Source organism: Mercenaria mercenaria, chromosome 17, assembly GCF_021730395.1.
Source record: "Mercenaria mercenaria strain notata chromosome 17, MADL_Memer_1, whole genome shotgun sequence".
NCBI lineage: Eukaryota > Metazoa > Mollusca > Bivalvia > Venerida > Veneridae > Mercenaria > Mercenaria mercenaria.
In genome coordinates this window covers 12,449,899-12,473,910 of record NC_069377.1, presented here as the reverse complement: position 1 = coordinate 12,473,910, position 24,012 = coordinate 12,449,899, and the positions used below count along the sequence as shown (strand labels likewise).

Sequence of the window (24,012 nt, the reverse complement as noted above, 5' to 3'; positions counted from 1 at the left end):
TTTTTGACCCCAGATGACCCAATATCGAATTCGTCCAAGATTTTATTGAAAGTAATATTCTGACCAAGTTTCATTAAGATTGGGCCAAAATTTTGACCTCTAGAGTGTTAACAAGCTTTTCCTTTGATCTGACCTGGTGACCTAGTTTTTGATCCCAGATGACCCAATATCGAACTCGTCAAAGATTTTATTGAGAGTAACATTCTGACCAAGATTCATTAAGATTAGGCCAAAATTGTGACCTCTAGAGTGTTAACAAGCTTTTCCTTTGATTTGACCTGGTGACCTAGTTTTTGACCCCAGATGACCCAATATCAAACTCGTCCAAGATTTTATTGAGGATAACATTCTGACCAAGTTTCATTAAGATTGGGCCAAAATTGTGACCTCTAGAGTGTTAACAAGCTTTTCCCTTGATTTGACCTGATGACATAGTTTCTGACCCCAGATGACCCAATATCTAACTCGTCCAAGATTTTATTGAGAGTAACATTCTGACCAAGATTCATTAAAATTGGGCCAAAATTGTGACCTCTAGAGTGTTAACAAGCTTTTCCTTTGATTTTACCTGGTGACCTAGTTTTTGACCCCAGATGACCCAATATCAAACTCGTCCAAGATTTTATTGAGGGTAATATTCTGACAAAGTTTCATTAAGATTTGGCCAAAAATGTGACCTCTAGAGTGTTAACAAGCTTTTCCTTTGATTTGACCTGGTGACCTAGTTTTTGACCCCAGATGACCCAATATCAAACTTGTCCAAGATTTTATTGAGGGTAACATTCTGACCAAGTTTCATTAAGATTGGGCCAAAATTGTGACCTCTAGAGTGTTAACAGTCAAATTGTTGATGACGGACGGACGACGGACACAGGGCCATCAGAAAAGCTCACCTTTGAGCACTCCGTGCTCCCGTGAGCTAAAAATACCAATAAAATGCTTGCTGAACACTTCACACAATCTATGTTTAGACTGGCGCATGGTACTTTAACACATCTTATTTTTTAAAAATTAATTCTGTATTTACTATCAATTTCGAATATTGTCTAATTAACATACTTAATACCATAATTATGCAGTATAAATGTTTCTCTGGTTAGTCCTGCCTAATTATCCCTTATCATGCCGGACACGACTGATTCTGCCTTTGCTACCAGTGTAGATCATGATCAGCCTGCACATCTGTGCAGTCTGATCATGAACTGCACTGTTTGCCGTTCAGTCAGTATCTTTTTGGTAAGCACCCCTTTTAACAGTTAATGGTACTGTTCAAACTGAAAGATGGACAAGTTCATTATATCAATTTAGCAGGGTTTGGGTTATATATGACACCACAGGATACTCAGTTGACTCAAACTACTGATGGCCTGAACAAACTTCAACACTTGCAATGCGTTAAAAGTGTAAAATATGGCAATTCTGACTGATTCAATGACACTAACTCTGATGTTTTGGACTCTGATGTTTTGGAGATCGCCAGTGCTAAACCAGGTACAACAGTCCTTATTCTTGCACTGGTCCAGCTAAAAATTACAACTTGTAATAAATCAACGGCCATATTACATAACTTGACTGAAATCTTGTTGCTAAATGCATTTCAAGTTAGTTTCAAGAAATGAGGTCCCCCAATGTGTTTACTTGAAGCTTTCTTTCAAGGGGCATTATTATAACTAAAAACAAAGTGAAAAGGATTATATGGCTTTGTTATTAGTTACTATTCAAAGACGAAAAATAAATCTTTAGAATTACCAGGAAAAATTCTGAACAAGACAATTGATGAAGACAAACAAATTAATATATTTCAAACTAACACATTATTTCATTATTAATACCTCAAAAGAATGATAGCAAAATCAATCTACTAAATAAATGTATCATCTGGTACATTCTTACAAGAAGTTCAAATAAAAATGCTCGCTGAGCACTTCACTACTCATCCTGAAATCTTCATATACGAAGAAACGATATAAATCTAAATTTATCATGGGAGCATACTTTATTTTAATATTTTATATATCATTTCTATAAGCAAAGCTGTATAAATTGGTAATAAATGACAAATGTGATGAATATTTAAAACTGCGAAGTGACAAGTGTTACATATTTCATCTATTTTCTCATGAATTTTCACGTTTCCTCTCCACAATGACTAATGTTATTGAATATCCTTCAATATTTACAGACTGTTCTCATTTCTCATCGAAGACATAGACTTTTATCGTAATCAGAATTCTGGTTAACCTTTCGCATATTGTACGAACACAAACTCAAACATTGTTGTAATCATCACCAAACAATCTTTCCAATATAGGCCCACATACTTTTATTTACATTTAAGACATAAAAATATTCTTCGAAACGTGCTCAACAAAACCAATATCCTGAGTCGAGAACTGTATACATAGAGTAATCACGATTTCAACAAGGCTCAAGCTTCCGATTTTTCATTTATCAAAGCCGTAGATACCATAGAAATAAAAGATAGGATTCTATCACATTTGTACATCAAAAGACAAATAAGCGGAATTAACGGTGACTCTAAAATTCATGGAGTTTCATAACCGATGCAGAAGAAGCCTTACTTGATCAGTAAACCCTTTATTAGATTCCAATGATATTCGCTACGTAATTACGAAATCTGAACCTAAGCAACGGACAATATTACAGAGTTTATATTTACTTAGTAATCATAAGCAGAAAATATGACGATTGATCTTTGATAAGGAACCGGTCCGAGCTACTTATAGCCTGGAGATCAATACGCTGATTTATATGGTATATTTAATTTAAGTTTGTTCTATCTACGGCTTAGCAGATACAATAATTCTGATTGCTTGGAGCCTGACTGGAATAAACAATACCGAATTAGCTAAATGTGAAATGAAATCAAGAAGAAGCAATATATTTCTCAATTACAAATATCAGCGAGACCTTTTAATTCTGGATTTTCAGCAACAGTGCTGTACTGTTTTACAATATCAAGGCTTCTGTGCAGAAAATTTACGTGCAAAAATTCTAGAATTTCTGTACATCTTGATTGCATTGCATGGTTCTTTTCCTGACAGATGTCAATTTTCCGAGGACATTGAACAAAAATCTAATACAGAACTCATCGGGCATCTTATACAGAACTCAAACAACAGATTTACTTTAGTTTTTTTTTTTTATATCGCCAAAAACATTTCGAGAAAAGAAAAACCTAGTTCATTTTAGGGTGTTTCAGCAAAACAGTCTGAGGACCAGAATGGCTTCAATGCCCTTACCTGACCTAATAAAAAAATAAGAAAAAAATAGAAAATAAATAAGCTGTGACCTGACCTTCACCTTGAAGCTATGACAAAAAAGCTGAAGAATACATGCACTTTAAAGGAAAGTTTTTTTTAGTTTTCCTTATGTAACTCTCTGTAAAACTCAGAGAGGTCAACCCATTTTAACAAAATTGAAAATCCATACACTGATGCTACAGACAAAATTTTGGGAAGATCCCACTGTGCAGTTCATAACATGACATTGTTGTAAAAAAAAATGTTTCAATTTTGAGCTCTGCAGGTCTGAAATTCAAGCAAATGGAGAGAGACCTTTGAACAAATGAGGTGAAACTCCATCAAGCAGTTTATGAAGAAAAAAAATGCAAATTATGGACACCTATTAGCCATCGTCTTATACAATACTTGTTTCAGGTGACCATAAAAAAAGCCAACAGCAAAATAGTGAAGTTATCAAAAAAAATCTCTTTACTCTTTTATTCATAAACCTCTTAACGCTTTTATTCAACGAAGTAACAACTGTATTTCACCATTAAAGTTAAAACTCTATTTCAAACTTGATGCCCTGCAGCCGTAATATCCTACAAACCTAAATGATGCCCACGTCACCCACAAGTTTAAACAATAAAACTGGAAGCTGCATAATCTAACATTGTAAATAGATTTTACATAAAACAAAATCACAGCAGCAGAGATGAGATATAAAAACAAAAACGTATCGAGGATTTTCGAGAAACTGTGCATCTTTGGATAATAAACGTCTGTCAAAGTCGGAATTTCAATTCAAAGTAAAAAGTTTAATGTCAAAACTGTTCATTTATATTCTTGTCTTTAGTACCAATTTCTATAAACTATATTTATGCACTTGTGAGATAGAAGAGTTTAATTGCATGATTCAAATCCACGCATAACAAATGGACACTTAAGGTCGAAACATTTTTAATGTAAGGTCACTGCGCACTAAAAGCTTATTTGACCGGGTCATTCGAAGACGAGCATTATTTTGATATAAATATCAATACTGCATTTCTTGACCAATTAGAACTGTCCAGTCGGCGATCAAAAGATCATGGAATGATGCACCAGCATCGCTTATTTTCTCTACAGGGTGTCGTCAAATGAAGAAGATACGTCCAAAATATGTCTGTCGAGTGATTTCACAACGAATTGGATGCTTCGCAACAGCAATTATTTTGACAAGCAGAAAATGTCAAAGTTTCGCAGATGGTATAACTCGCTCTTTTGTTGTGTTATAACTATGTATGCCTACAAATGTCTCCTTTTTTTTTTGCTACATTCGAGCCAGCTATTTACAGCCATCTGTCCCTATATTGAATGTTTTTTGTCTTTTCAGTTTTTGTCATTAATCACTATTTTCACGGTAACAAATGGCCACAGAATTACCATTTGAATAATCGGCAAGTAGTCACATTAAGCGCATGGAAAAGTTACATTGTCATAATAGGCAAAATTAATACCATTTATTAAATCAGCATTGCTGAACGTTGTTTTTTTTCTTTCCCAGTTTGTATTTTGTGCTTACTCACTGAAACATGTGCGCTATTCTCGAAAGGAAGACCTGAGATACTGTACAAGTGCAGATTGCATATTCAGCTTAATTGCTGGGAAGAAAATTCTTCCTAGAGAACATGATTCAATTCTGTTGTTTAAATTGTTAAAATGCACAATTTCCAGATTTTACATCAATACTCTTTTTTTTTTCAAATTAAAAAAAGTAATTTTACATCTGTTAAAAGTTTGTTAACCTAGTGAGTCAGTGAGTTTTAGCAGTATTTTTATATATATACAAACAGTCTTAGTTCTTGGCAGTATTTTATATAATTTATATATAAACAGTGGCAGTTCTAGTACTGCCTAGAACTACAGTAAAAGTTTTATTTAAAGAAGGAATGAATTTCAGGAATACTTTATATCATTCCAATAAATATCAACTCATATTGTTAATGGTTATCGACAACTTAATGTACATTTTGAGGTATGCCCCTTTGATATTAATAGTAAATTAAGATCAGTTTTTTCAAAGAGTAGAAAAGAAAAATACAATTTAAAATCATAATTGGAAGGTATTTAATAGAAAAAGCAAATCAAAATTAGGACTAACCCTTATCATGCTGGACACAATCGAGTCTGCCTTTGCGACCAGTGTATATCATGATCAGCCTGCACATCCGTGCAGTCGGATCATGATCTGCACAGTCTGCCATTCAGTCAGTATCTTTTTGGTAAGCACCCATTTTAACAGTTAATGGTACTGTCCAAATTGAAAGATGGACAAATTCATTCTAGAAATTTAACAGGGTAAGGGTTAAGGCATATTTTGTAAACCTGTACACAAACTATAATCATTTATGTCATAGAGTAAAGGGCTAGAGCATCTAACCCTCTAAAAATGGCTTCAAGGTTAAAAACTGAAATAGGAGACCAGTCTAAAATCTCCAGCATCTGATTGGTTGTTTCTGAATATAATTTTGAAACTGATCAATGGCAGGGCTGCATTCTGAGACTGGTTTCAAATATGAATCATGATGAGAGCTGGATATGACAACAGTTACTGTCTCCCGGGTGTGAGTGTTGGAAGATCCATACACTGTGACAGTGTTAAAGTCTTAAAGACAAATATTAATGAAATAACAATATTCAGGTTATTATATTCATATGTAACCACATCTCTATATAAAAATGAAAAGAAAGGAAACACCAAAAATCCAGAAAAGTACTCTGTCATTTATTACCAGCTGAAACTGGCAGGAAGGGAGACAACTGGAACAGAAATGGCATCTGTTTACAATAAGACCGTGCAATATTTGCATTTTCCTTGTTAGATATCCCACAATATCTGTAATAATTGCTGTATAAAACTTCATAATGCTATCATTATAAAAATTAGGGCTGAAACTGAAGACCTCAATTAAGACCAAAAGAAATGTATTCACCCATGTTTCCTTTCAAAGAAAAAAAAAAGCACATTTAAATAAATGTAAATAGAATTTCCATCTATTATTCGGAAACCTTGAGATTGCTATATATTTCCTGATCGTTTGAAAAAAAAGTCTTCTGATTGCCTCTGATTTGACATTTTCCAACCCTAATTGTGACATTTTGTAAATATGAAAATCGGATCACTGAATTTTAAGTATCACAAAAAACTAACGTTTTCCCCTGATAGTTATGTTTGGCAGCGTAATTGTATTCAATTTCTGTATGAATTCAAGCTCTGTGCTGGGTGCCGATAAGAAAATTCGAACATTTTTAGTCAGAAAAAGCTTAAGTTTCAGTAAACTACCCTGGGTAAATATTAAAGCTGATAGTTACCATGGCGACAATATGTAAATTAGTGGCGGACAGATGGTGGCTTGCATCTATGAAGAGATTTATTTCTGCATCTATTTATCTGCTGGTAAATTTTACAATCGATTTTCAGTGATAAGAGGAGGGGAGAAATGGGGGCTGCAGAGACAGTATCTTGCAGGCTGGCACTTTTTTTTTTATCTGTCACAATGACATGTACATTTGAACATCACAAGCACGGAGCATTTTGAGCTGTTATCAGGCAGTAATATTTCCAGATCTTTTACAATTATATCTCAAGTTTTATCTCAAAAAATTATTTCTCGACTTTTTAATAATGTGAAAATATTATCTGAAAAAAAAAAAACAAAAAACTGCTGATTTTTTTTTTATAATTATATATATGAAATAGTTACTGATAGATATCAAATGTTATGAAACATTTTAGTTATATACAAAAGTACCATCTTGCATTGGTATCTACATATTATCTAAACTGGTAATCACCTTTTTTATTTATCTATGTATGTCATACTTTGGACACATGAAGATACTTACAAGTTTCTGTACGTCTCTGAGTGAATAGCTTTAAACAAGAAATAGTATGATGCGACTTTTTCAGCAACCTTGGTGGTTAATGGCTTGAGCTCTGGCAGGCCTAACAGTCAAGGCAGGTAGCGTAAACCTTACAAAACTGTCTTTTGTTCTTTTTCCAAACAATCCTTCATTTTGACTTCACATCCATAAATGGAACTTTTGGTCATTTCTGGTGCCAAACTGAAAACATATTAAAAATTAGAATTAGGAACATTTTTTAAATTTCATTATTTAATCAATTAGCAACTGCAAAATATCAAAAATATGTTTCTACTTTTGAAAGGTAACAAGTTTTATTTCACATGGAACCTAAGAAACATACATATCATATTTGGCCTTATCAATTTTCTGATCAATGACACTTTAATTAATTAAAAAGACAGTTGGTAGTATCCTCATAACAGGTAAGTGTTATTGCAGTTTTCATATGGACTGACATTGTAATTAATTAACCTGTATGGTCAATCAGCCAAATTAAATCAGTGTCAAAATGCAGTTTTGCAAAAACGATTAAGTAATGTTCCTCCTAATTAAAAACATACAATCAAATTATCATAATAAAACGCTTAATTTTCATTTATTCAGAATATTTCATACTGTTTGACTTAGTGATGTATGCAACAGTGAACTGTTTAATGGACATTTTGCCCTAAATTAAAGCTGTGAACATTTTTGTCTTTATTTCGCATTTATATTTCCCATTACCATAACAACAAACTAACAACAATCATCAAATCTAAGCATCAATTATGGCAATCAATCTACGAAAATTAAGCCTCTGTCGTCCCCCAAACAAAGAAACAGAATCTATGAGCTTCCGACAGATCTTGGGTCAAAAGCACAATTTCTTAAAGTCGCTAAGCTACTGTAACTATTAAATCAATACTGAAGTTTCTTATTGTTGACACCGCCCCATAACCCCTTAGAAGAGCTCTTTGTTTGTGATTTAATAACCCGACATATAGTGAGACGGCATACAAAGCCTAGGCACGCGTCACTGTAATATGAAATCAGCCATGTATATCGTCATAATTAGATGGTATATTTACTTGCAAATACATTATAAGGTTAATGCTTCATCTGAAACTCCTGCTTACAATGCGAATCATCACCTGGTGCATTCATCCAGCTGCGACTTCGGGGCACGCGACAAACACCCTTATCTATCATTGTATAAATGCAAGTATCACCATATATGGCAACATTTAAGTAAATCTGTTTTTAATGTAATTGATTCTTCTGAATATTTTTGTCGCCAATGAAATACGAAATATTTATATGAGAGATGATATTAAACGTATCAAATCATATATGTTTACCTCAACAGTCATATCAAATGTATAAAAAACGTACCTTGGTATATTGTTTCAAAGAAATAATACGCAGAAAATAAGCAATTAATAAGCATAAATCATATATTAACAACACAAAACAACAGCCTATACATATTTCATATTGTCATTTTCAAACTAATTATAAAGCAGCGAATATAATACAAGTGTACAGTTTCAGGTTGTCACAAACGTTATTTGAAATACAACCCGGCTTTCAAACATAATGAAAATACGTAACAATAACTTTCAATTTGAAACGTTATTGAAAAATTTTGCCTTATCAAATGAAACATTTTGTTTCTCTTTTATCATACCTTCCCATATTGTAATATAAGCTTTGTTTAAATAAAATAATGAAGAGTTTTTAATAAAATCTGGACAAATGTATGAGTTCGTACCAAACGAAACTGTCAAATCATTAATATTTGTTGGGTACTTATTTTCAGGTTTTTGGTGGCTGGACCAATTCATGAAATTAAATTGTAACAAATAAACAAAAACCTCGTTCATTTTATATTCAAAAGCTGAAATCCACGAATATATGATGTTGTTTTGGTAAAAAACCATGAAATTTCGTGCCTATGAATTCTGATGATCTGACACATTGATATTTAATGATCCAAGATAACTGACATCCTAAGGTCAAACATATAGCAGATGAAAAATTCATACAGGTATACAATTGACTAAATTAAGTTTTAAAAAAAACAACAGAAAAACAACAACAAGAAAACAACAACAAAAAACTCAATAGATTTTACTTTAAGATGTTTTTATGGCTTTACATTCCCATCAAAGTTATCCCTATATTAAGATAGATTTATGCTTAATATGCTTAAGACAATGAAGAAGATTCTACAAAGTAATTTGCTTATATCTAATACTAATTTTCATTATTGATGTGTTTATTGATTCTCTTGGTTAATTTTGCCCCAAACAAAAGATAAAATATAACTGAAGTCGAACAACATATCTGATCTTACATTTACCTAATCAGTCATATCAAATACTTAAAGATAAACCAAGGTATTAACTAATACTTTGTTTGAAAAACAAAACATGATTAAGAAAATAAATGTGTTTTTAAATGTCAAATTGTACAGTAAATGTCAAATTATGTGTATATTTCTATACGAAAATTATTAAAAAGTGTCCACTCAATTTATGACTGAAACCCTTAAATTTTTTTCCGAAAAAAAAATTCCCGAACCCTTTTACACATCAAATTTTGAAAGGAAATCACAGTCAGTATCTGAGATACGCCATGAGAAAACCAACATAGTGGGTTTGCGACCAGCATGGATCCAGACAAGCCTGCGCATCCGCGCAGTCTGGTCAGGATCCATGCTGTTCGCTTTAAAAGCCTACTGTAATTAGAGAAACCGTTAGCGAACAGCAAGGATCCTAACCAGACTGCGCAGATGCGCAGGCTGGTCTGGATCCATGCTGGTCGCAAACCCACTATGTTGGTTTTCCCATGGCACGGCTCATCTGTTATTATATAAGGTAAAAGTGTAACACATGTATATGCCTCTGATTATTCAAACAAGAATGTTGACTTTATGGTAATAGACCATATAATGTTATCAGAGAAGTAAATAAATTGAAGGGTCACTTATTTCCTACGATGACATACATCACCTGCTCTTGTTTAATAAGTTTTTGGGGATTTTATGACAATTAATGAATACTCAGTCACAGACTAGTGTTTTACCAATATGTTATAGTTTTGGCCTAAAGTCATGTCAGCTTCATTGGCTTAACCCTTAACCTGCTAAATTTCTATACTGAACTTGTCCATCTTTCAATTTGGACAGTACCATTAATATCAAAAGGGGTGCATACCAAAAAGATACTGACTGAATGGCGAACAGCGCAGATCATGATCAGACTGCATGGATGTGAGGCTGATAGCATTACCTTGTCTTTTGTTCTGTCTGTGACTTTGCAAAAAGCAATACACATCATTTTGTACTTACTTCACTCTCTAGACTTTGTCAAGTAAAGCTTTGTATTTTGTACTGGCCAACTTCATTCAAAGTTTTGTCTCCATCAACGCCTTGCCTTTTCCACTGGTCAACTTTGTCTACAGAAACACATTTTTCTGAAGCAAATCTTTTCATTAATTCGGGATTTTGTTCATAGCTATACCTTTCTGCTTTTAACAAGCTAACTCTACTTCTTGCTTTGTGTTAAGTGAATCTCATTTGTACTGGTTAATTCCATTACTGACTTACTTAATATATGAATTTGTCTCTATCACAACTCTGCCCTTTGTACTGGTAAACCCACCCTGCAACTTTTCCTATAGTAATACCTTGCCTTTTTTACTGGTTAACTCACTGTGTGACTTTGTCTGTACATGTGTAGCACTACCGATTAACTCGCTCTAAGACTTTTCCTATAGTAATACCTTGCCTTTTTTACTGGTTAACTCACTGTGTGACTTTGTCTACAATAATACCCTGTCTTTTGTACTGGTTAATTCACTCTTTGACTTAGTCTAAATCAATAGCCTGTCTTTTGTACTGTGTAACCCACTCTGTGACTTTGCCTGTAGTAACACCATGTCTTTCATATTACATAACCCATTCTGTGGCTTTGTTGTTATATTTTCTGACTCTGGCCATATTAACATATAACTTTTGTACTGAAGTAAACAGCAATCAGGGATTTTTCAAAAAATGTTGAAAATTTGACAGAATAACGAGATATTCAGCAAATCCTATAGAAAAAAATACGAGGGTCATAGGAATAAGAAATTTCTAACTACCATCGGCGAAAAAGTATGAGGACACTGCTGAAATTAAGAAGCCTAATATTTCCACCCTTAATGCCAAGTTCAAAGAGAGCCCTTCAAAAAAGTGTCAAATCATCCAGAAATTTCCATGACCTTAATATCAATTATCCTTTGCAAATATCATGTTTACTTCACCCTTCCGTCTAAAAATGAAGCTAATAGACTCAATTAAACATTTTATATTTGACACACTTTTACGAAACTGATAAATTGCTGATAATTACTTTTTCAAATTTAATAAGCCATAAAAGTAAAGAAAATGCGAAAAAAAGCAATAAAAATGACAGCTGTAAAGCATATGTGAAAATGCTGTTAATTTAAGATCATTATTGTGAACATTCATGAAAAATTAATTTTTAATGTCCTTAAAGTGTCTTCCTCTATATCACCTAGCTAGTAAGTGTGAAAAGATTTTAATAATCCATATGTTCTACATGGAAGCTATTTTTTGTTTTTGTTGAGTTTAAAGTCACTCCGACACAATTCTAGGTCATATGGCAACTTTCCAGCCCTTAATGGTAGAGGAAGACTCCAGGTGCCCCTTCTTGCAATATTTCATCATGGCGACGACCTGGGTAGAACCACCGGCTTTCTGTAACCCAGCTGGATCACCAAGGCTTCCTCACATGAACTGGCAAGTGATTCTCTTTATAGAAGTATCACCAATGTCTACTGCAGCTGTTTACAGACGTTAAATGTTTAGTCTTTTTAAAGCTGGTTTATTCTTGATATTAGTGACATGGAAGTGACAAAACTGAAACAAATCTGAGTGGTCTTTTAAACTTATGTTCTGTATTTGAAGTTTTAAAGAAAAAAGAAACTGTACTGTTTTTAACATTTTACATAAATGTTTACTCACACATTTGTCTTGTTTGATTCTTAGCCACTCTGATAGTCAAGAATTCATGTCTACTATTCAGGGTTTAGCGATGAAGGGAAACCCCTGTTGAAACTATCATTGGTATGTGTGGGCACATGGGCAGAAATACCTACCTTTTGCAAACCAGTTTGACAGATACATCGCTTGAAGACCTAAACAGGACTTAAACATACAGAGGTCAGTAGTAAATGATTTGAAGGCAGCAACCAACGGGTGCTCCACACTCAAATTCATATCACTGTATCTTTCTAATGCTCTTAAAAACCCTTACCCTGCTACATTTCTATAATGAACTTGTCCTTCTATCAATTTGGACAGTACCACCAACTGTTAAAAGGGGTGCTTACCAAAAATATACTGACTGAATAGCTAGCAGTGCAGATCTTCATCAGACTGCATGGATGTGCAGGCTGATCTTGATCTGCACTGGTTGCAAAGGCAGAATCACTTGCCACCAGCAGGCTAAGGGTTAAAATACATGCAAGTTACAACTGTTACAGTGACTCTGCAACAAATATTTTACTGTGCTTACAATAAAATCACCTTTGTTTCTAATGCCCATTATTTTTACCTTTCATATAAAGTGTGATTTCATTTTATTACAGGAATGAAGATAGACAGAACACCAGTCATTCAGTTTAGAAATGAACTATTACCTACCAGTATTTTGCAAAAAGAAATGGTCAAGGAACTTTAAACTCATTCTGGGGACAATCTGTTTCACGGATAACATTCATAAAAAAAAATTGTTCTAAAGCGCAGAAATGTATTTCAAACAATAAAAGTAAATAACACAAGCATAATAAATTCCCGACGTTTTTCTTCAGGGAAAACATACGCAATTACATACAAAATATCTCTATCCAATTATGACTACCTTTTTCCAGAAGCGCTTATTTATTTGTACATATTCGTAACGTAACACGATCCGAAGCAGCATCCCATAAGGGAAGTAATTTCCAGTAATTCACATGCGTCAACCAGTAAATGCCTCGATTTTATGACATAGCCTCTCGCCGTCATATGGGCGATTATGAAATGAGATGGGTTTGTAATACATTTTGATTGGTATGATTATTGATCTAGCGAATGTTTCACTATTTCTTATAATTACAGTTTTCGATGGAACTTCTTGAGTTGTGATCGTAACGAACAAAGCAAATTAAAAGCCATGATTGGCACTTAGAACATAAAGAAAATTCTGTGGAATTGGTTAAGTTAGAAATTGGCTATTAAATTACATTGAAAATGAAACTACTGAAAGATGACAGACGGCTAAAAGTAAAAATCTTCCCAGATTTATTTTAAGAGTACGCAACACCTTAAGGGTATCCGAAATAAGACAGTTCTGGAGCGTTTTCTCTTTATAGTTTGCCTACAGGTTGTGTCATTTTATTTATTTTGATGATCCATTACTATAAGTCATTAAGAAGAGTAATAGAAAAACCGAAACTTTAAAAGTAAGAAATGACTTCACAGAGATTATATATCGTTGATCTCCATGTTTCCGAACCCCACCTGTTTTCGGACCGCTTATTTCCTCGCGATTTATTTTACTTCCGGCACGTGAATGATGTCATCGTCAATCTCAGGCAGGTGCTTTGTTTACATTTTGCACGCTGTAGCTGTCAAAATAAAATATGCGTCAGAAACAGGTATTTATATTTTTGTTGTTTTAAAAGTTAGTCAAAAGTGTTAGTTTTTACTATTTCTTTATTTATGTTGCCAAGAAAACCAAAATATTTCAGTATTTTACATAAAATCAGTTTATTTATGTATGGGGGAGGACGCTCTTCGTCTGCTTTTCAAAGTCACGTGACTGTCATGTGACCAGGTTATTTTTACATTGCTACAGTCCAGTTCAAAAAATGTAGTCCGCTTATATTTTTTAATACATTTTCAAGATTAGATTTAGTAAAAGGTTAGTTTTCAGATTAAAAACTTATTGATTCTTATTTATTTCAGGTTTGCCCTGTTAAGTCATCTGCTACATACCGCCTGTATTCTCCAACAGCACTGACAAATGCTTACCAAGCTGTCATGGACAAGGGCATGCCGGTGAAGACTGCAGCAAGGCAGTATGCTGTGCCACATAACACCTTGAGAGACAGAGTTAAGGGCAGAGTTGATCCAGAGACATTAAAGTCCGGACCCCCACCATTGTTCAGTGTGGAAGAAGAAGCTGAGTTTGTGAAACATTTAACTGATATGGCTAAACTAGGGTATGGATATACAGTCCAAGAAATAGTTGACAAGGCTTCAAACTATGCAGTTCATTTAAAACATAGAAGCAGAGATAAACCATTAACAATTAGGTGGTTTGCTGGATTCAAAGACAGGTGGAACCTGAAAGTATTGAAACCACGTTCTCTGAGTAACTGCCGTGCTTTGTCTCTGAATGAAGAAGTTGTTGCAGAGTATTTCCAAAATCTGGAGACTGTCATGAAATGCAATGATCTGATGGACAAACCAGAGTGTATATATAACTTTGATGAGAAAGGAGTACAAACTGAGCATGCTCCGCCATACATTGTAACAGCTATGTCCAGAACAGAAGCAATCAACTCAACAAGGTCTTCTATAACTACAATACTTGGCTGTGGGAATGCTCTTGGCACACAAATCCCACCATTCTTTGTATTTAAAGGGCAAAGAATGAGGAAAGAACTCCTTGAGGGATCAACACCGGGCTCTAGTGGCACAGTTACTGATTCCGGTTGGTCAAACTCTGATGTGTTCCTTGAATATCTGCAGGAACATTTCATCAAATATGTACAACGTGGAAACAAGGAACAGCCATTGCTACTTATTTTTGATGGACACAGGTAAATAAATATTTAATGTACCTTTTTTAATAATGGTTTGAATAAGTTATATGGACTTCAAAGTAAATGGTGTACTTGTTGATTGTTAATAAGATTTTGAAATAACTTTTTTTTTCATTTTTAATGCATTTTATGTAACAACCATTATTACTTTTTACTGCAGATCACACATCAACATGCCAGTTATTGAATGGGCACAACACAACAACATTTTGCTCTTTGTGTTACCAGCACACACAAGTCATGCACTGCAGCCACTTGATGTTGGCTGTTTTGGCCCGTTGCAAAAGATTTATAACTATGAGTGCCATAAATTTCTCAGAGAATGCCCAGAGACAAAAATAACTCGGTATAATGTTGCAGCGCTTGGGTCTTCATCTTATGTCAAGGGCTTGTCTAATTCAAACTTGAGGTCAGCATTTGAGAAGACGGGCATATACCCTTTCAACCCAAGTGCAATCAGCGATGACCAGTTTGCACCATCAAAGCCTTACTCAGATGAATTGAAACTCACTGAAACCCAAGAGAGTACTGCAAATTGCCAACATGGAAATGAAAACACATGTAGGGAATTCTTCAGAGCAGCAGAAGAGTTTGTGGAGAAAAAAAAGGTGACATATAACAGTAAAAAACACAATAAAGGTATAAGTGGTGTTGTAGCTGGAAAGGAAATAACAAATCATAACATTGTAAATGAAATAGCTGAAATTCAAAAGTCAAAGCCTAACAAGCAAAAGCAGAAAATGTCAAAGAGTCTGAGTGCATCTAGTTCAGAACCAAAGAAAAGGATGACAAGTAAAGTACCCTCTGTGTCTGAACATGTTGAAAGAAAGAAAAGAAAACTTGACTCTGCAGCTTCATCACAAAAACCAGGTATAAATTGTTAGCAATAAAATGTAATTTTTAACTTAATTAAAAATAAATACTAATAGAAAAAATATAAATGCTCAGTAATTTAACTATTGAAATAGGTTTATATAAGGGAATACTTTTATTTTCAAATATGATAGAAGTAAAATCTTGTTTAATTTTTTGACCAGGTCCATCTGGATGCCAGATTATTCCAGTTAGTGACAGTGAGTCTGACCTTTCAGCTGAAGAGGAGATGTCTGCAGATGACTTGTGCTGTGTATGCAAGCAATTCCAGCCAAAGGAAATGAAAAACTGTGTATCTCTTGTATTTGTCAAGTGGGCTAAATGTGATGTTGAAGACTGTCCACACTGGACCCACTTGAAATTCTGCTGTAACACTTCAGTTATCAGATTGAATGACACCTTTTACTGCCCTTGTCATAACAAGCCTAACACTGAAGAATAAACTCAAAACTGTTTCAAAAGTCATAATGCTTACAGTCAAGGAACATTTCACTGACAATATTGAATACCTATGTTGAACCTAACTGTAGTTTATGTTTTGTTATAAGCAATTTCATTGGTGGTTCGAAAACAGGTACTTGTTTATGACGCCATATTGGTTTCACATGGGTTTGGAGAATGCAATTTATTCTGCATGCTGTTATGCAGACATTTTTTCTTGAGCAGGAATAAATGTGAGAATGAGTACTTTACATGTTTGTTAAACCTTATTATGTTGACAAAATATTTAAATGCAGATAAACCTGGCATATTTCTTAGAGGTCCGAAAACAGGTATTTCCACGGTAAACTCGGGGGCAAAAATCTTTCTTGCAAAACCTGACCTTTTTTTTGTGTTTTTTATATTTATCAAAGAAAATTAGTTTAAAAGAAAAAATAAACAAACCGAAAGAGTACACATAAACAAGATTTAATTACGTGTGATCAGATGAATGGGGACAACTGGTAAAATCGGGTTACATCAGAAGATTTCAGCAAAAACATAAACCGGATATTACTTTTTGTTTGTTTCAGTGTAATATTACTGACTGAATATCGGATGCAATATCTAAATAAAATGTAAGATCTGGTGTTCACAGTGAAAGATAAATTAATTTTGATATATGTAAAACAAACAAATTGTCTTATTTCAGGTCTAATAATGGTATTACCAAACTTAAATCATTTTGAACTGTGTTATAAGTGAAAAATATAAATAAATAATTCAATGAAAAATGTAAATTCTCATAATGGAAATAATAATCATCAAAAGATGGAGAGAATGTATATACATATATATATATATATCAAAACATATAAATAATAAAAAATCATATGAAAATATAAAAAAAGATATATCAAAACAAGAGACCCAAATGGGCCTAAGTCACTGAAGAGGACCCTGACCATCTGACCTTGCTTCAGACCAAGTTTGGTTAACATGCTTTAAGAAGTTCATTAGAATAAGTTATTTGAAGATTTTGTATATTTTGCTGTGATGGCCCAAATATGCATTACCAATAGAACAAACTTGATGATAAAAATCTATCTTTTTTTCTATTTTTAGCCCTCAGGTGTCCCATAGAAGGAACCAAGCAGAATCATTTGAACAAATTTAGGAGAAGTCCTTAAAATGACACTACAGACCAAGTTTGATGAAGATCCATCAGGCAATTTATGAGAGGTTTTCTATTTTTGGCCCCTAAGAGGGGCCAAGTGCCCCCATTTGAACAAGTTTTGGAGAAGTCTTACAAAGACTTAACAGACCAAGTTTGATGAAAATCGAGCCTATTTCTTGAGAAGATAGCATTTCAAGTTTTTTCTCCCATTTTTAACTCAAGTGGCCCTTAAAAGGGCAAAAGTGTCCCACTATTGAAAAAATTTGAGAGGACCTTACAGTGATGATAAAAAAAGTTCGATGAAAACCCATCAAGCAGTTCATAAGAAGAAATCTATAGGTGTTTCTATATAGAGTTCTAATGGCCCCTTCATGGAGCCAAATGTTCCCATTTGAACAACATTGGCAGAAGACCTTATAATGTTGCAACAAACCAAATTTGATGAAGATCCATCCAGTGGTTCACGAGAAGAAATCGTTTAAAGGTATTTCCAGCTATAGAGGTCCCTAACAGGGGCCAAGTGCCCCCATTTGAACAAAGGTAGTAGATGACCTTATACTGATGCTCCAGACCAAGTCTGATGAAGGTCCATCATGCAGTTCATGAGAACAAACCTTTTACAAATATTTCTATTATTAGCTTTTAAAGCCCCTTGAAGGAGCCACATCCCAACTGAACAAAACTGAGGACATTGTAATAATGTTACAAATCAGGTTTGATGAAGATCCATTCAGTGGTTCATGAGAAAAAGTCATTTAAAGGCATTTCTATTTTTAGCTCTAGTGGCCCAAAAAGGGACCAAGTGCATTCATTTGAGGACCTTATAATGATACCTACAGACCGAGTTTGATGAAGATCCATCTAGCTGTTCATGAGAAGTTTATCAAAGGGATTTTCATTTTAAGCTCTAGTGGCCCCTAAAAGAGGCCTATCGCCCCCATTTAAACAAATTAACGAAAGGACCTTATAATAATGCTACAGACCAAGTTTAATGAAGATCCATCTAGCTGTTCATGAGAAGAAGTTTATTAAAGGGATTTTCATTTTTAGCTCTAGTGGCCTATAAAAGTGGTCGACTGCCCCCATTTGCATAAATTTGGGAGATCTTATAACGATGCTACACACCAAACTGAATGAAGATCCATCAACCAATTCAAGAGAAGAAGTCCTTTAACAGTATTTCTATTTTTAAGGGCCAAGTGTCCCAACTCGAACAAACTTTGGAGAGGTCCTTACAATAATGTTACAGACCAAGTTTGATGAAGATCCATTTAGCAGATCATAAGAAGAATTTGTTACAAGGTTCATCTATTTTTAGTTCTTGCAGCCCCTAATAGGGGCAAAGTTGAACCACTTGAACAAAGTTGATAGAGGTCCATGCCAGGATGCTACTAAACAAGTTTGGTGTTGTACATCTGACCAGTACTTTCAGAGGAGAAGATGTTTAAGTAAAGATGTTGACGAAAGATGCAGGACACTGGATGACAATGTTCAGGTGAGCTAATAATGTAAAAGAGAATTGCAACTCATCGCCAGAAATGCCCGTGTTCAAATCAGCAGCAGCTGACAAAAGAAAATTGCCACTTTTTAACCCTTTCTTTGTTGAATTTCTACAATGAACTTGTCCATCTTCCAATTTGGACAGTACCATTAACTGTTAAAAGGGGTGCATACCTAAAAGATACTGACTGAGTGGCGAACAGTGAAGATCATGATCAGACTGCATGGATGTGCAGGCTGATCTTGGTCTGCACTGGTTGCAAAGGCAGAATCACTTGCTGCCAGCAGGCTAAAGTTTAAGTTAAAAAACATTACAATAAACTAAAAAAAACATTTTTTTAAAATGGATAAGGAAGTAAAAAGCGCTAGAAAGTTCCATGAATCTCCAAAACTCAGTGCAGGTATTGTGTGAAGTATAGAAATGCCTTAACATTTCTCACATCAACTATTGATGAGTGTTTTTTACTGATAAAATGAGGTTTTCTCTGATGATATGCATATCAATTAAATATTTCTTGCCATTTTAATTATGGAAAGGTCCAAGGGCAACAACTCCAACATTTTGTTTAAGAAATTTTGAAAAAAAAAAACAAAAAAAAAAAAAATTATATAAAATGGTATAGAATGTTATATACTTTTTACCAAATGTATTCTTTTCTGTTGTATAATTTTATAATTAACAAATAATCAAGGCCTTCGAGTTGTTTATCATCTGATTTACCACGGTTCAGAGTTCAGATGCGTAAGAATTGAACCACGAGGGCGTTAGCCCAAGTGGTTAAATACTGAAGCATCTGAACAATGAATCATGGTAAATTAGACGATAAATAACAAGAAGGCCTTGATTGTTTTCATTCTGACATGCTCATTGATATATTTTAATATATAATATACTGGACTTCGTTTACCTGAGGAGTAATGTATCGAACGTCTTGCGGCAATATGACATCATAATGCTCTCTTACCGGTCTGCGCGTCAACCGTTGTTTATCGCAGAATATATAGAGCTTGATTTCTTCTTTGTTTTAATAACTGGAAAGCAAATCGAACCATGTTAGAATGCTATTTTTCAAACGACTGTTACAGAAAGTATTCACCTTTTTGTGCTATAGTAAAATTTATTCAGCAACATTTTGCAGCGTTGTCATTCTTTTCAGCCACAGACTCAATATTTGAACAGATTGTCAGTGGCATAATGGTGAGCAGGTTTATTTTGTTTGTTTGTTTGGGGTTTAACACCATTTTTCAACAGTATTTCAGTTACGTAATGGCAGGCAGTTAACCTAACCAGTTTTCCAGGATTCTATATTAGTAAAAACCTGTTCTCTACAAGTAACTGCCAACTTCCCCACATGAATCAGAGGTGGAGGACAAATGATTGCAGACAAAATGTCTTTCATCAAATTGTCATGGAGAACATACACCTCGCCCAAGCTGCAGTGCTGTCAATCTGGGTTTGATTCTAGGTTGCGGCAGATATTCTGTAGCGTCCAATGCTTACTTGCATTTGGGGGGGGTACCGTTTCCAGCAGCATCCTTGACTAGACAATCCGGGGAGGTAAGTAAGACACCTGCTTGGGATCAACTGGAATTTCATTGTTTCATCTATTCAAGGTGGGAACTTTCATCAACTACCCAAGTTAAATAAGAAACTTTTCCAGCAAAATGTTAAGAGTAACAGAATAATTACCTTCAACTCCTAGCTAGAACTCCTAGCTAGAACCACTGTCCTTGTTAAACTAGCAATTAACTATGGAGTATCATCTGTCAGAGGTCCGTGAACTGTTGCAAAACCTGAAAGAATAATAATTGATAGATGCATTTTGCAGTTTAGGAGAAATATTTCTTTAACTGTAACAAAAGATTAGGGGTCTTTTGCATAAAGCCTACTTTTCAAAAAAAATTTGAACTTGCAAAAATCCTTGGAGTTAGTTTTGTCCTAGTACTAGTCCTGTTTTCACTCAAGAACACAACAGGTTTTTCTAAAAATTAGAGTTCAAAGCCTATTGAAGAAAGTGTTGCAAAATGACACTTATGACAAAACTTATGCACTTCTGTGGGACATGTCCTATTAGTATACATGTACAACTGTATCATTTAAGAAACATCAACAAGATATAAATTTAAGAAACAAAGCAATGAAACAAAAAGTAAAGAAATACAATCTAGACTAGATGCCCACGGGCAATATGTTGAGCCCACCCTTTGACCCCTAACTGTGACCTTGACCTTTGAGATAGTCTGTCTCAATGAGTTAAACATCATGCCAAATATAAACAAGATTCCTTGATGCATGCCAAAATTATGGGCCGCACAAGATCTTATATGACCTTTGACCTCCAACTTAGACCCTGTGGTTAAAGGACAAGGAAAGCCTGACAACAAGTTAATTTCATATGAAAGCCATCCTCAAGCACTTCATAATGCTGAAAGAATTTTTAAAATTGGACCACTATTGAAAAAGATATGGCAGTTTGAAATTTAAGAAAATTGCTGATCATGGAGGCAGCCATTTTGTGTGTTTATGATGTCATTTACACACTGCTGAATTCTTTATTTAGCAAATAACCTTTTTAATAGATTAGATGTATATGTTTCTTGAGTGTACGATGTAAAACATGGTAATTTCTTTCATTATAGCTGGAAAAAATAGAGAAATTATTTTACAAAAATAAGTAAATACAATTCAAATATGTGTCTAGAAATTTAATAAATCTGCCATTTTGTTTTTTGTTGCCATGGAAACAAAATGGCCACCATTTTGATCAAATATTCAAATGCTCATAACTTTCTCATTTTTAAGTAGATTCTTTTACTTCTTTAAATGATTAAAGAAATCCCAGCAGATGGAAGTAATATCAAAACAACATTGCCTTTTCCTTTAACATTCATGCCAAATATAAACAAGATTGATCGATGCATGTCAAAGTTATGGTCTGGACGGACGCATGCACTGGACGTGTCACTCACATACACCAAACAGCCATTTGGACAAGTATGTATTCACTTCCGCAAACTGGCTCGACAAAAAAAGTACCTACTTCTTTAATTTTATAACTGGTTTTACTTCTATCAGTGACAAGAAAAATTGTATTTACACTGCATATTTAATGATGTAAAGAAATAATAAACTCTTATTCTTACAATTCTATTGTGTATAAAAAATTCTAATACTGTAACAGTAGAAATTTTTTTTTACTGAAATATGATCAGTACATCTAGAAACGCAACATTTTTATCCTTGGTGTTTTCATACTTTCCTTGTACATGTATATTTGAATTTTGTGTAGTAGTATTGTAAAATCGTGAAGAAACCTGACCATCATCCAAAACCAAATACAAAAAACAAAAATCAAGTACGTGCAGTTTTCTTGTCAGTTATCAGGTTAAAAAATATTGACTGTAGACTAAGTGTATATATGCACACTGGTTGAAATTTACATTTAACACTTTTCAAGAACTTTAATGATTTCAAACCCATTTGCAATTTTTTAAATTTAAACTAATAAACAGGAAATGTATTCATTTTTAAGGCACCGTAAAGGCACTGACATCCAGATTTTCGCTAAAAATGATCTTTTTATAAAATTGAAGTTTGGTCATATTATGAATATTAGAATACGAGTTTTTGTTTCTATTTAAAACTGTAAAATCAAGAAAAAAAGAACATGCCCGGGTCGGGAACGAACCCGGCTTTTCAATTAAGGCAGTTTACCTCCAGTATCCCATTACAAATAAAACGCTTTTCAATTTAGAAATGGAAAAATTAGTAAGAACAAATAATTCTTACATTTTTCCATAACATATAATCTGTCAGTAACTAAGTTTTAAAGCCTTCTTAAGGAATATACCAATTATTTTCTGATATCTAAAAATTTTCCTTTTTCTGCTGTTGTACGATCTGGAGGTCAATGCCTTTAAATTCATTTTATATGAAAGTCATATATCCTTCATCAGAGGAAATGTGCTTCACAGGCAATGCTAATAAATGTTGCTTCACAGGCAATGCTAATAAATGTTGCTTCACAGGCAATGCTAATGAATATTGCTTCACAGGCAATGCTAATAAATGTAAGTACTTTTGCCACGTTTCAACTTCATCGGTCATGTAGGATATTTGCAATTCAAGGAAATACTGCATTTTAAGTTTTGTAATTGTATGTGAAAAATGGAGAGAAAAAAACGTCACCAAGTCGCCTACAAATTTAAAACATAATTCAGCCAAAATGTCATATCTACTGTGAAGCTGCTAATAAAATTTATGATAACCTATCTCTGTGCTTAGCGGAGAGTGTAAAATCTATATGAAATCAATTGATCTTGACTGACAGATGCCAAGGGTTACAACCTATATAATGTTAGAAATAAACTCGAATAAAAGCGAAATAAAACGTCTAAGAGAAACATTCAACAATAATTGACTGTCAGATGATTTGATTCCTATCCCTACACTTACAAAGAAAATATACTTGAAATTGTCACTAAAGGTTATTGGTCTATTAGATACGGTGCGGAATCCAATATAACAGGTCCCGTTGTAATAAACTCCAGCGGGAAAACCATTAGGCTTACATAGAATAAGTCTACAGTTTCCGGAATGGGATTGCTGATCTCAATCGTTCATGACGTGAATTAAAATTCTATCTTTAGCATAAAATAACACTTATATACGAGTTACGGAACGGCAAACACTGATGTCTATATTCCCTAATGAATCAATAAAATCTGAATGTTTCATATATCTGTGATATATAGATTGAAGTATGGATTTGCTGACAAGATCTTTTATTCATAAACACGTAAACATTCATTTAGTTAAAATACCAAGAATATAGCATCACTTATTGATTTTTCTTCCAATAAAGTCTATGAACTATTTTTACTTACATAATCTTTCTACGTTAAATTTCAAATTTTGAATTTTTATACAAACTTATATACATGTACATTATAACAAACCCCTTGAACTGATCAATACACCATATGGCTCCCAGAAATGAAACGCTAGCATCTTTTAAGACGGTCAGT

The 24,012-nt window shown here is 33.9% G+C and overlaps 1 protein-coding gene and 1 long non-coding RNA gene across 2 annotated transcripts in view; one reads left to right on the top strand and one right to left on the bottom strand.

The window, feature by feature from the left end:
- The window catches only part of LOC128550291 (uncharacterized), a 37,110-nt gene that overhangs the window by 9,073 nt on the left and 4,025 nt on the right, over positions 1-24,012 (bottom strand). The window contains exons 3-4 of the long non-coding RNA XR_008368206.1: positions 20,675-20,778; positions 7,134-7,352 (exon numbers count right to left, since the gene is read on the bottom strand). This is a non-coding gene — a long non-coding RNA (uncharacterized LOC128550291). The remainder of the gene's footprint in view (positions 1-7,133; positions 7,353-20,674; positions 20,779-24,012) is intronic.
- LOC123558800 (uncharacterized) lies at positions 13,743-16,661 on the top strand. The gene is made up of 4 exons (XM_045350657.2): positions 13,743-13,841; positions 14,152-15,011; positions 15,175-15,884; positions 16,052-16,661. The coding sequence occupies exons 1-4, from the start codon at positions 13,827-13,829 to the stop codon at positions 16,327-16,329; spliced, it is 1,863 nt and encodes a 620-aa protein (XP_045206592.2). The 5' UTR covers positions 13,743-13,826; the 3' UTR covers positions 16,330-16,661.